Consider the following 14510-nt stretch of genomic DNA (forward strand, 5'->3'; position numbering starts at 1 on the left):
AATTTTAGGGCTAATTATCGCTGAAAATTCCAAAATGAGCTCTTCAAGTGTTGCAGAGTTTGATGGCGCAGGCGATAGAACCTCCATTACAATTGGAACTCATGCTATTCAATACTTCAGTAGTGACAGAACTTTCAGTGACAGAACTTGGCAGGCGTTCAGTAATAAAGTTTACCATGCTGCAGGAATCAGTGAGTGCTCGAACTTTGTGAAATGTTCCAAAACGGTCGCGGACCTCCAACTCAGCGACAGGAAGTAATACGGTCATCATGGAATTTAACGCAAATCCAACAGCTGTATTCGATGGGGAATGTGATGGCATGTTAGGTGTTAAATTGTTCTCATTCATTGGGTTATTCAGATGTAATAAAGTGTTTTGACGTTTATTACAGATACGACAAATATTCAAGGAATTACATTTACTGGTGGAATGTCGACAGCCTAAACAGTTTTTGCAAAGATTGGTCTTAGTGACAAATTCAAATCGTTGTGCGGGTGTTCTGCCATGAAACTTTGAACACTTGTATAAATTGTGAACATGGAACAAACAAGGACAATTAAAATGACTTGGGTTAGATTTTGTTTTAGTGGCGAAGCTTGCTGAATTAGACTTGGATTGACGAGTGAGATTAAGTTTAATATTTTTGGAGTTTGATGAAGTAAGCTTAACAGAGTCCAAGGCTTTAGCTTGACTTTCCAGAAATGTTGTGAACTGCAAATATGTAGGTATTTCATACGTACAATGTTCAACTTCGAATTCGGTTTTAATCGCGGTATTTAAAAAGTTGTGTAATCGCGTTGTTTTTAAAAAGTTTATTTAAGCACAAAAGTTATTACAATAACATTGAAATTAAAACAAACAAATAAATTAATATTAAAATAAATAAGAAACTTTACTGTTAACTTATAATTAATTACAATAAAACTTCGCGTTTGATTATCACAAAGAGATGGATTTGTAATAATCTTCGCGAATTGCACCAATAAAAATTAAATTCATATGGTGCATTCGCGGTGTTCTATATCTGCTTCTCAAGTTGATAACAGCTCTCAGGAATTCCTCTGGGAACTTGTGTCTCAAATCGTGTAACTTCTCCCTCCTTAGTGAGAAGACCTCAGTCAAGTGTGTCGAGATCTTACTTCAGACTTCTCTGCTATTTATTCTTCTTTTCCTCTCTTGGACCTTTTCTTTCTTCGGTAGATCAGATAACTTACAACCCCTACAACAATTAAGCAAACAAAGATTATTGCAATGCCGATAATGCACGGCGCGCAGTCCTCTAAATTGTTCTTCCACCTCTTGGAGTTGCTTAGTTGAGTCCACTAGCTTTCAGTTCTTCTTCCGTATTTATTAGGTTGATATGGTTCAATTGAAAATTTCGATCAGGAATTTAGTAACATGTACCTCCATGCGCTGATCTTGTAACATTACGAATTCATCAATATTTCAAAGCAAATTTGACGAAGAGTTAATATGTCGTCAACGCGCATGACTTGTACAGCTTTGACATAAACGCAAACTTACGAAAAGTTTCGAAAAGCGTCAGTAAGTAAGCAAGAAGCACAAATAGTAAGTGACCGGCGAACAACACAGTCGTTTTTCTTTATAAATACAAAAAGATATTTGGATATTTCATTATTTTGTGTAAGTAAAAAATTATCTTTGTATATAAACCTTCGATATATACATATGCCGAGTGAGGAATTTAAATTGTAACGACCTTATAACTCATAAACCATCAATTTTATTGAAAAAAGTTTCAGATAAAATTTCATCTTGTGAAACGGGAAGAATATTCTGTATGTTTTTATTGCATTTTAGAAGCTTCTAGTCTTTCATTTGTTAAATAAATTTTTTTAAATTGATACATATATCTTTTTATTTAGCGTATGTGCATTATGTTGTGCATTTTGTGGATAAAAATGTCAAATAATTAATTTAAACAAACAGCAAATGTGCTACACTTAAAAATAACGTATGCCAACGTAATAAGTACTCAAAGTGATATCCGTTTGCTTCGATACACATTTGTAGTCTCTCTGCAGTGGGTACACCTATGTGTCTCCAGGTTGCACATTATTTTTTTATTATGCGTAATATGCATTAAATATTTTTTTTCCAATAAAAGTTATCTATTTTGTCATACTTATCAAAAATATATATGTATTCAGTTGAAAAACTTACTTAACAATTGAAAGACATTGATAGCGGTTCTAAAAGGCAATGAAAAATACAGAATGATTTCTTCCGTTATATGACGAAACTTTTATCCAAAACTTTTTTCGATAAAATTAATGGTTTACAAGTTATTAAATTGTCCCAATTTAAATGCTTCACCCGGTGTATATAATTGAATGAATCAATTAAGAAACTCATAAAGCGTTATCACAATTAAAGAATCTGAGTTGTCTATTAGCATTGCATAAAGAATGTATTACAAATTCCTTATCCAATACTAATATCTAATACAGTGATAATAAAATATATTTATTTTTTTATTGAAATTAGTTTACATCACGCAATATACGCAATATAAAGTGTATAAAATTATTAGCTAATTATTTCACCATTAACGTTTCAATAAAAATAATACTTTTTGTTTCAGATAAAATATGCTGTTTCTAACAATATTAATTTTACCATTGTTAATTCATTTGGGTACATCGTGCGGTTCAGATGAAGGCATAATGAAACAAAGAAATTTTTATAATGATCAATGTAAATGTAGAGAATATGTAGGTTCGTACGCGATATGTTACAACTTCCGCTGCCAAAATTTTCCGAAATACTTTCAAACATCGGTTAAATGCTTCAAAATAAGCGAATCCGGAATTAGGGATTTCTTACCAGGAGATTTTGAAAATTTATCACACAACTAAATTACACATTGAAAATAACATAGCGTTAAAAACGATTAAACCTGGAACTTTTAAAAAATTAAATAAATTAGCAACTTTATCGATTTCTTTTAACCCACAATTAATGAGTTTGAATGAAGATGTTTTTAGAGGACTATATGGTTTAGTATCGTTACAATTATCTAACAATGGATTTAATGAAATCAAAGATTTTTCAACGGCTTTAAAAGCTTCGTTTATGCCGATGTTAACGACGATTATTTTAACGGAACTACACTGCCCAAGAGTTGAAGAAGATGATTTCGCTTATTTACCCGGAAGCAAAGTGAGAAATATTTTTTTTGATGGTTCCCAAATTAATTATATTCACCCGGATGCGTTTATTATTATAAAAGATTTAAGAAATTTAAGTGTTAGCGATACTTTGGTGGATGAACCAAACGTGATTGAGGTTTTACAAAAAATTTATAAAAATAAGATTCCTTTGATGTCGTTAAAATTAAAATTGTGGGGTAATAAAACGCGAGTACCTCGTCAACTTTTTAATGTAATAGGAAATACGATGATAACCGAACTAATTTTAAACGGGAATCAATTTGATATAATCGAGAAGGATACGTTTCCTAAAATGCCTAACATTAACACCTTAATCTTAGAAGAATCTAAGATTACTGATATTAAAGAAAATGCTTTAATTAATTTTCCTAATTTAAAACAATTACATTTAAAAGAAAATAAAATGGATACAATACCGCTGGGGGTGTCAATAGGAACATTAGAGATATTGGATATTTCTAGAAACACAAAACCAGAATCGTCTTGTTTTAGTTTCAAATTTGATAACATGACTTCATTGAAAATTCTTGATTTAAGTTATAACAACATTATAAGAATTTATAATCGCAGTTTACACGGACTCCCCAACCTGAAAAAATTAAATCTTTTCCAAACAAACATCTTGTTAATATCAAATAATTCTTTTAAAGAATTGAGAAACTTGGAATATTTGGATTTAGGCGGCAACGATTTCCCACAAATATCTTGGGTTAAAAATACCTTTACCGGATTAATTAAATTAAAATATTTATCCCTAGAAAAGTGTAACATTAAATTTTTTCCCAGCAACGACATCTTTGAAAATTTGGCATCTTTACAAACTTTAAATCTCCGAAATAATTTTCTTGTTGAAATACCCCAAGATTTCATGATTTCAATGAGCAAAATAAAAGTCTTAGATTTGGCTAATAATCAATTACAAACTTGGCAAGAACGGTTATTTATTAACACCGCGGTGAAAAATTTAATAATTTCCCGAAATCCATTCACACATTTAACGAAAGCTATGTTACAAGATATTGCTGATTTGAAAGTAGTTGACGTTTCCAATAATCCATTTCATTGTGAATGTGATCAATTAATCCAAATAAAAAATTCCTTAACAGATGGAAGAATCAATCACATTTTAAGCATTTTAAATCAAACAAATTCCTTTTGTGTATCACCAGAAACTGACAAAACAATTGTCGAATATTACCTGAGTAATTTGGAACGGTGCAGCAGAGAAAGGATCATAAAAGTTTTGAGACACACAGCGCCTTTATTAATATGTGGATTTGTTCTCCTCACAATTTCACTTGTTTCTTATAACTATCGATCACACATTCGTTATTGGATTTTTTTATTAAAACTATCTTTGTCACGAAAAAACCAATTAAACAAAAAACGCGATTTCATCCAACGTCGCATTAATTATATATACGACGCAATAGTTTCTTATAGCGACGAGGACAGAAATTTTGTTATTAGGTTAGTAAATATGTTGGAAAGTTATGACCCATTTCTCAAATTATGCGTATACGGTAGAGATTTTGAGAGTCAAACAAATGTGTTTGAATCAGTTTTGAAATGGGCTGCAACAAGCAGAAAAACCTTGTTCATAATCAGCAATTCTTATATTAACTCGGAATGGTCTGCTTGGGAAGCTGCAGTTGCTGAAAATCATAGGTTATTTCTTGAAAATGACTGTGGAGAATGTGTAAACGATTGATTGTTGGTTATGATTCAATTGGGAAATATTTCGGGTTGTAGCATAAGTCCGATGATGAAATATCTTATGAAGACTAGAATTCTTTTGCAATGGGATCCTGAGGAAAATAAACAAAAACAGTTTTGGGAGAAATTGAGAAATGCTTTAAGACCGGGATTAAATAACCCAAAAGAAATTAATTGATATGATAAATTGTAATAACTTTTGTTAAATAAAAGCAATAATTTATTGCATATTGCATGCTGTGTTTAATTATATTTCGTGTATTCTATTCTTAAATATACCGGGTGAGGCATTTGTTACGTTCCGAAATTTTTATGTTATGTGTGGGTGACTTGTTTATCTGTTATAGGTTGTGAGTTGCATACATTCGGAAATTTATTATTTTTATTTGTATTTACTTTGTTTACATTTTGTTTATTATTAACATTTGTTATTTTTTTTTATCTTTTTCAGCAACAGATTCTGAGTATCCCTGTTGTTAATCCCTTTCAATTCCTATCATACTACAAATTCTTCCTTTGCTTTTGAGAGGGTGTCGTAAGTACATGATCTTGCGCAGACGTAATTTTTTTTTTTGATATTTCCGAATTTTTGGGTATAAAAGACGGTTCCAGTTTCTTCTCGGTCTCTCTCTGTTCTTGCTATATTACCAGAATATACGTGTTTTCGAGTGTTTAAGAAAGTTTGATTGGTTCGCCATTTTTGGTTTGTTGGTGAAAAATTTTTCTAATCCATTTTTGTGGGATTCATCACTCGAAATAAAATTTTGGAAAAGTGTCTTTCTTTTACCAAATTGTACGGAGATTCCGGATTTCAACGTATTTCTTTAAAGTTTCTTCTGTCTTCTGGTTAAACCTCGAACATCAGAGGTAAGCATTTTCGTAAGGTCTTTATTAAATATTTTTGGCTTTTTCTTCCACCCTTTTATATTTTTTTTTTCCTCTTTCATTTTTTTTAACAAACAATCTACTCACTACTTTTCAAAAAAAAAAAAAAAAGAAACTAACTACTTTAAAAAAAAATCGTTCTAACTACTTAAACAGAAAAACTATGCTACTAACAGAAAAATTCTTAAATCTAATATTTCCACGTTTCATTTGTTTTATTTCTATATCCAGGTTTTATTGAGGGGAGCAACCTTTGGCATCTCTTTCGGAACATTTTTTTTTAATAATCTGGAACCAGTGTCCTTGGATAATTTTCTTTACGTCCTAAGGATTATAACTATCTTTTTTTTTGGAGAGAAACAAAGAATAAACCTTACCTTTCCTGAATCACCAGAATTTGTTGCTGAAGATATTTTTTTTTGTTTGGACCGGTGATCAAGACTTGGAGTAAAGGTCAGATAGAACAACATACTATTATTTTGGTTACTGAAGAATTTATCTATAACATATTTTTTTTTGTATTTGATTTTCCTTAAGAAAATCCTTGATTTTTTTCTGAAAGAAGATTTCATCTGAACTTCAATTTTTTTTATATATATCATTTGAATTGATTATTGTGAATTCTTGTTTGGCGAGTGATTTTTTTTTTATTCTATTTTTGGCGTTAATTTTTTTTTTTATTTTTAATTCTCGATTTCACGTTGAGCTCAACCATACGGAGTCAGACGCGTGTTAATTTTTAATTTCCATCTTTCTTGATATATTTTTTTTTATTTTATTTGAGTAATTCCTTTTAGTTTTGAAAAACTCGCAAACATCAATATAATTTTCGTTTTCTTTGTTGATTTAACCTAGAAGTTCACTGATTTATAATTTTGTTATTGATTTTTTTTCTTTATTTTACTTACCTATATTTTTTTTTTTTTTCTTCGGAATTTTTTTTTTAATAAATATTGTGTGTAACTCAAAATCTATTTTGTTGAGCGTTTATGTTTTGTTGTGTTATATGTTTATATCACCATATTCCATCATACCACGTCACAGTTCGTGTTGTACGCGGGATTAACTGTGTGGCGCCATATAAATACCCCTCCCTTCTTCACTGAGCCGGTCGAGGACTCGCGTACATCAGGGTGGTAAAACTAGTTTTGTCCTTGTCGAAAAATTTGTTATCGTTCTTTATTTTGTTAAATTTAAAAAAAAAAATCGGTTTAGTAAAGTTTGGCGTCACACATTTAAATTGAGACGACCTTATAACTCATATACCATCATTTTTATCAAAAAAAGTTTCAAATAAAACTTTCATCATATGAAGGGGGAAAATATTCTGTATGGTATTCGTTATATTTTAGAAACGCCATCTATGTCTTTCAATTGTTAAGTAAGTTTTTTTTAATTGATACATATATTTTTTCATCGCTATGCTATTCTCCGTGACAAAATAAATAACTTTTATTTAAAAAAAATTTTTATTTAATGAACATTACGGACAATACAAATTCAAGGTGTAACTAGCCGAAATTACCGCGATGTTGGATGAATTTCGATCTAGGAATGCTAAGAAGGTTGAGACTAAGATTTGGTATGTTTTGAGGCGAATAAGGATTATGAGTGAGGACCGTGCCGTTGTTCTCCGTGAGGCTTTGTCTCTGAAAGATAATTTAACGAAGGCCATTGCTTCCGTTTCTAGGCCGATTGAGTTAGCTCGTGGGGAGAATTAGAGGTGTTATTGAGGGGGGAATTTTTACCTTCTGACTACAACGAACAATTATTAGATGAGATACGTTACAGAACCCAGGGTGAGCGAAAGCCTATTGCAATCTACGTCGCCAATATGTTAGGTTTATTCGGTAGACTCACTTGTCCACTTTCCGAGGAGGCGATGGTTAAGCTTATCCGTAAGAACTCTTACCTTATTTTCAAACCCAACTAGCTCTTCACACTATTGATAGGGTTTCTGATGAATTAATTGATATAGCGATTGATTTAGATGTCATGATTAAAAATTGTTCTTGTTACAATGAGATTAAGAGTGATTTGATACATTTCCTAAATAATAATAACAAAACTAAAATAATTAACAAAGGACAAAAATAATTTAAATAACTGGAAATGTATCAAATCAATAAAACAAAAACTGAAACTTAATAATGCTGTTTTTGTCAGGGCTGATAAGGGAGCGGGCATTGTCATATTAGATAGACATATATATGTACAGAAAACTCTTGATTTTTTACTGGAGAATAATTATAAAAAGATAAATTTTAATCCATTAGATAAAATGATTAAGAACACTCAAGATGTAATTAATAAGTGTAAAGAGACTCTGACTAGGTATACGCCATATTTCAATAACGCTGATAGAAAATTTCAAACTACTTACTTTATGGATGTCAAGCCTAATTTACCGTCAATTTCCTCCTTACCAAAATTGCATAAGGAAGGTATGCCCATCAGGCCTATTACAAACTTTGGAAATTCACCTTCACGAAAACTTATCAATTTTATGTCTAATATTTTTAAAGAAATTCATTTCACATCTGCTTTTTCTGTTAAAAATTCAAATCAGTTATAAATCTAACCAAAAATATTAATATTAATAATTGTTTGCTAGTATCTTTTGATGTAACTAATCTTTACCCAAGTGTTCCACTTGATTACACCCTTACAATAGTTTCTAATTTATTTAATTCAAATTTTGATAACAAAAATAATATTACAGATTTTAATACTATCATAAAACATATTGTTTCACAAAATTACTGCTGCTTTAATAATGAATATTATTCTCTCTCAGATGGTCTCCCAATGGGGATGCCATTGGCCCGACAATCTTAGCGGAAATTTTTCTAGATAATATTGAAAATAACCATATCATTAACCAAATTAATCCTTTTTATAGACATATTATTTCTTGGAATAGGTATGTTGATGACGTTTTTTGTGTGTGGAATGGTGATATTAATGAACTTAATGATTTTCGCTCTTACATCAATAATTTACATAACAACCTTAAATTTACTACAGAGATAGATAAAAATAATATCAACTTTTTAGATCTAACTTTAATTAAAAATGATAATGGCTACATTGAGTATAATATCTACAGAAAGCCTTCCTCCATTTCTACCACCATTCCATACACTTCATTACGTATCTACAAAAAGATCCTTTATTCACAAAACATAACACTGATTCTTTGATTTAGAACCTCTACAATTTAATGCTTTAACAGCCAAATTTCACAAAATATTTTCTAATTACAATATTAAAATAGCTTTTTCAAATCGTAACACCATTTTAAATGTATTAACTAATCACACTAAAAAAGTTTTTGATACTTTTAGTGCGGCGTATACCTGGTCAGATGCTTTAACTGTCCCGATTAAAATTAAATAATTTTTGCAAGTGCGAAGTTCACATATTTCGTTTTATTTTCATATTCAAATTTAACAGCTACATTCGCAGATGACACAGCGATCTTGGCTGTTGCAGAAAATGAAGTAGTTGCAGCAAATAAGTTACAATTGGCCTTAAATTCAATAGAAAACTGGACCAATCGATGGCTAATAAAACTAAATACAAATAAATCGTCACACATAAATGACAACGCTGTTCCTTACGCCGACAGCGCAAAATATCTTGGTATGACGCTGGATGCCAAACTGAAATAGAAAGCTCACGTAAAAAAGAAAACGTAAGGAACTTGATATAAAATTTAGACACCTATATTGGCAGAAAATCAACTCTATCACTAAGTAACAAGTTGCTAATATACAAGCAAGTATTAAAACCAAAATGGACATACGGAATCCAACTGTGGGGTTGTACCTGCAAGACAAATGCAAGTCTGATTCAAAGATTCCAGAACAAAGTACTAAGGTGCATAGTGAATGCACCATGGTATATAAGAAACACTTGCTATATTGAAATTGCATCATTCGCATCTAAACATGAGATGAGAATGCACGATCATCCCAACATCGAGACCATCCAGCTTTTCGACAACGAGAATGTCCTGCGTCGCCTTCAGAGGATGCAGCCGTTCGATTTAGTGACCTAGTGCCCTAGTCGATACAAATGCGAGCAATAGTGCGGAATTATAACAAAAACAATAATACCCTAAACGTGTGTTCTGCATATCACAGTGTGCGCGTTTTTGTGTTTTGGTCTTAAAACGCTGAAAATATGATGGTAAGCAGACTGGACCATTGGGAAAAGCTGCAAAACATTATCTAGTTTAATTTGGTGTTAAAAATAAGTAACTAATTAGTATGTATTTACTAGGTACATATAATTGTGTATACAATTGTGTGTAACAAACCTCATTTTGGGATTCGAAAGCGATTAAAAAATAAAACGCAATACATTGTAGTAAACAGTAAGAACCATTGTAAAGACAGAACTTTGTAATTTAATTACGAAGTTGCGTCTTGAGAACCGAGGGTCCAGACTAAATACTACGTAGGCGGTTCTGGCAGGAATGTGTCGAGGTGGCAGTTAGAGTAGATGGAGCAGGGAAGAAATGAAGAAAAAATCAGGGAGTCGGTTACGGGATTGGAACAGAAAAGCATCGGGCGAAACCGGGAAATTAAAGTTTTTGGTGTGTTTTAAATTCGAGACGTGCGATTTGAACTTATAACAATTTAGTTATAAAATTCGTTGTATGGGATTCTTTTTCTTCTTTGAATATTTTATTTTAACAAATGGGTGAGCGTTATTAAAATCTTATAACATCTGATTTCTCATTAAACCTGCTAACCACCTCAGCAAATTTCGTAATGAGAGTAAATGTATCAAAGCTAAATTGTTGAATAGATTACGTCGTATAATTTTTACTTTTTAAAATCTTTGTTCAATTGTTTTTTTATATAATATAATACGTTCTTTTTCAAAAATAAAGTAAATTTATTCTTTAGCAGTGAAATTTCGTTTTCTTTCAATCTATTTTTATTCTTAATTCCAAATTACTACCGTTCGCTTTCAAGTGATCGAATGCAGTGTGCCAAACCCTAACTTAGTCATTGCTAGCTATCAAGAAAAGGGTAGTGCGTGGACAGTTGGGTACGCGAGCCGCTCCGTGGACCTAGCTAGGAAACCCACTACGGGAAACGAGAAGTTCTCGAGAGCTAGTTTGTGACATATGCTGTGCATAATATAGAAAAAGAAATAATGAATGAAAAAAACCCTTTTGTCAATAATATTTTATTATGGCAACAATAAAGAAGTTATTGACGGTATACATCAGTATATTAACACACTGCACAGGAAAATTCAATTTACGTTAGAACTTGAAACCGACAATAAAATAAATTTTCTTGATTTTACAATAAACAAAATAAATCAAAATATCCAATTCGAAGTGTATAGAAAACCCACTCAAACTGACATTACGATCCCATACGACTCCTTCCACAATATAACTCACAAAATGGCAGCGTTCAAATTATATATCTATAGGGCCTTGAATACAAATTTAAGTAACGAAAAATTTAACAGAGAGATTGAAATAATAAAACATATCGCTAAAAATAATGCCTTTCCAAGGAGAATAATAGATAAACTTGTATACAAATATCAGAATAAACAAAACCTAATTAATAGTACCCAACTGAAAACTCAGCAGACACAGAAAACCAAAAACTACAGGTCCATTACGTACCAGGGAAATATGAATAACAAAATAAACCAAACTATGAAACAGTACGATATTCAAATTTCGGATAAACCCAACAAGACCATAGACAACCTACTCATAAATAACAAAGACAGAATAAACAAATTGGATGATAATGGGGTATACGAGTTGAAATGTGAAACTTGTCTTGCCACCTATATTAGGGAGATATGCAGAGCCCTCAGATTACGAATTAGAGAACATAAAATAAAGCACAACTCTAATTTTGGTAAACATAAATTTCAACCTCAACACATTAAAAAATTAGAAACAAATGAAGAAAAATGCTCAACATCGTCTATTTTTAAAATCTTTTGTGACATTTGACGCAAGTTTTGATTTGTTTAATATGTTAAATGTAATTCATTTTTTATCTCTGAAAATTCCAAATGAATAATGTAATGTGACTATCGTAAAAATAAAAAAAAAATAATTTAATTAATTTAAATTTGTAAAAATGTTTTATATCTATCCAGGTAATCTGATGATGGTACGAGTAATGTAGCGAAACCGGTAGAAAGAAATAACTAAAATATAATCCGTTTGAAGTGCAAAAGGTTGTTGGAAAGGTTATCCTTTCTTGTACCGCGTCTCAACGCACGCTGCCCCCTCACGTTCTATAATTGCCGTAGTAATAGTAACACTTTACGAAAATCTGTCTCGTTAATGTCCAATTACGGCAATCAGGTTTCGCCGCATTGCGATATGTTTTTTGATTCCTTGAACACGGTGGTTACGGTAACTTTGGATCATTTCGACATGCAGTTGATTGTTAGTAGTTATGGTTACTATTAGTTTATTAGGTTATATTAGTTTATATTTTTGCTTATAGCTATATCTTTTTCATTTAGTTAATTTAAATATTGTGATGTTATAATTTTTTTTTTCCTGTAACTGGGTGGTACCTGTGGGAAATAACGTCCTATTATTATTATTATTATTAAAATCGCTGTGTTTTTTTACATTGAATATAAAATGGAAAGAAAATCATTAACTAATATTGTTATTTTTTGTTTACAAAAACAATTGTATTAAAATATAAAAATAACAAATGAAGTTAATTTTTATTTTTTTTAATGGAACTGCTGTCACAGCACGCTACAGATTATTATTATTTTTCAATTATTAAAACTAATTTAAATTTTAAGAACACGGTCTTAAGAGGCCTACCTAGCTGGCGAAAAATTCGAAACGAGATTCCCTCGTGAACACGCTTAATGCGGCAACACCGCTCCACGTGTACTCGATCGGGCTGGCGCGCCAGGCCGATGACGACCAGGACTGTCCGATTGTCGGGTAATTCCCCGACAATCAGCGACGTTGATTTTATTCTTAGTTGAATGCATTTGAATACGAGTCGGGCCGCTTTTTGGAACATAGCTGTTATTGCTAGTATTTCATTATTATCAATTGTTAGTTAAAATTATATATTTTCACGAAAAGGGATGTTGGTGGATGCCGATCTTATCAGATTCCTCATTATAAAATTGCACAGTATACCAAATTTTATCTGTATATGACAAATCATTGAAATTATTACAGATAATCTATACCTTAGCCATTTATTGATTTATACAGGGTGATTTATCAGCTCACCATCAAACTTTGACATATGATAGCTAATCCAATTACAAAAAAAAATGTTAATGAACATATGTCCTATTTTAATTAATTACGAAATTATAACACTTTAAAGTTTTCATTTTTATATCATAATTAACTGCTACATTATTTTTAAAACACATAAATATTACAAATATTGTTCAAAATAGACTCCTTCTGAAGAAGGAATACATGCTTCACAATGACGAATTAAAGAGTTCTTCAGCCGAATTAAAATGTCTGGTTGATTTCTTGTTCCAGTAGCAGCCATTTGTATTCTGTTTAATGACTGTTTTCGTGTGTTAATTTCCACTTGATACACAATTTGTATCATATGACCCAATAAGTAGAAATCCAATGGATTAAGGTCGGGGGATCTAGGTGGCCAAGCAAATGGACCATTACCAATCCACTTGTTTGGAAAATATTTATTTAACCACTCGACAACTACTCTTCCGCGATGAGGGGGGCATCATCGTGCTGGTACCACATATTTTGAATTACATACATTAAGAGGTATATCTTCAAGTAAATCAAAAAGTGTGTTGTTCAAAAAAATCTGTAGTTTACAGCGTTCAAACGTCCATCAAGTACATGCAAACCTAGTAAATTGTTGTTAAATAATCCACCCCAAACGTTGATGCTGAAACGTTGTTGAAATTTCCTTGGTCTAATCGCATGCAGATTTTGTAATGCCCAGATATGTTCATTATGGTAATTATTTATACCATCTCGTGTAAAACATGATTCATCTGTCCAGCGATCATTTGAAATGAAGTCATTATTTTGGGCATGTTACTACAATAACATGCTGATTATCTCCTGGCTGTAGAGCTTGAACGTTCTGTTTACGATACGGATGAAGGACTTGTCGATTCAATACGCGCCATGCAAAATGTTGACTTACATGTATGTTGTGTGCTATTCTTCGAGTGCTAATGGAAGGATTATCAATGACAGCATTAATTACAGCTTCTTCGTCCGCTACATTAACTACATGCGGTCGAATAGGATTACCTGTTTCTCAAAGTCTTCTGAAAGAATCGCTAAAAACTGAATAATATGGCAAATGATGCTGTGGAAATCTTTCTTGATATTCTGATACTGATTGTCGACCGTTTCAATTGCAAAAAAAATACACGAAAATTATATCAGCATAATACTCTTCAGTGCTATAAACGTACATTTTGAGTTTCTTCTTGTATGTAATAATTAAACCTTACACCAAACTGATATATTACAATGACAACTTTGTTTTTGTTGAATGTTTGATTTTACTGACTATTAATAAATTCGCTGCAGAAAACTTTAAAGTGTTATAATTTCGTAAATAATTGAAATAGGATATATGTTCATTAACATTTTTTTTTGTAATTGGATTAGCTATCATATGTCAAAGTTTGATGGTGAGCTAATAAATCAACCTGTATTTAAA

At 31.4% G+C, this 14510-nt stretch overlaps 1 protein-coding gene and 1 long non-coding RNA gene across 3 annotated transcripts; one reads left to right on the forward strand and one right to left on the reverse strand.

Annotated features, from left to right (window-relative positions):
- Positions 1 to 269: 269 nt before the first annotated feature.
- Positions 270 to 4906, forward strand: LOC139431257 (toll-like receptor 3). Its single transcript, XM_071198899.1, has 2 exons — positions 270 to 363; positions 2904 to 4906. The coding sequence occupies exons 1-2, from the start codon at positions 270 to 272 to the stop codon at positions 4904 to 4906; spliced, it is 2097 nt and encodes a 698-aa protein (XP_071055000.1).
- Positions 4907 to 5275: 369 nt separating this feature from the next.
- On the reverse strand, positions 5276 to 6993 carry LOC139431113 (uncharacterized). Of its 2 annotated transcripts, XR_011641417.1 has the most exons (3): positions 6705 to 6993; positions 6174 to 6647; positions 5276 to 6120 (listed from the first exon to the last, which is right to left on the reverse strand). It is a non-coding gene; the product is annotated as an uncharacterized lncRNA (long non-coding RNA). The 2 variants fall into 2 exon arrangements; XR_011641416.1 differs by lacking the exon at positions 6705 to 6993 and having other exon boundaries at positions 6174 to 6676.
- Positions 6994 to 14510: the final 7517 nt, after the last annotated feature.

Source organism: Onthophagus taurus, chromosome 8 (assembly GCF_036711975.1).
Source record: "Onthophagus taurus isolate NC chromosome 8, IU_Otau_3.0, whole genome shotgun sequence".
Taxonomy (NCBI): Eukaryota; Metazoa; Arthropoda; class Insecta; order Coleoptera; family Scarabaeidae; genus Onthophagus; species Onthophagus taurus.

Bases quoted from the DNA above. Each gene is read 5' to 3' on its own strand.
- LOC139431257 (XM_071198899.1), top strand. From the start codon at position 270: ATGGAATTTAACGCAAATCCAACAGCTGTATTCGATGGGGAATGTGAT. The intron at 364-2,903 runs GTAATAAAGTGT...AAAATAACATAG, and splicing joins ATTCATTGGGTTATTCAGAT to CGTTAAAAACGATTAAACCT.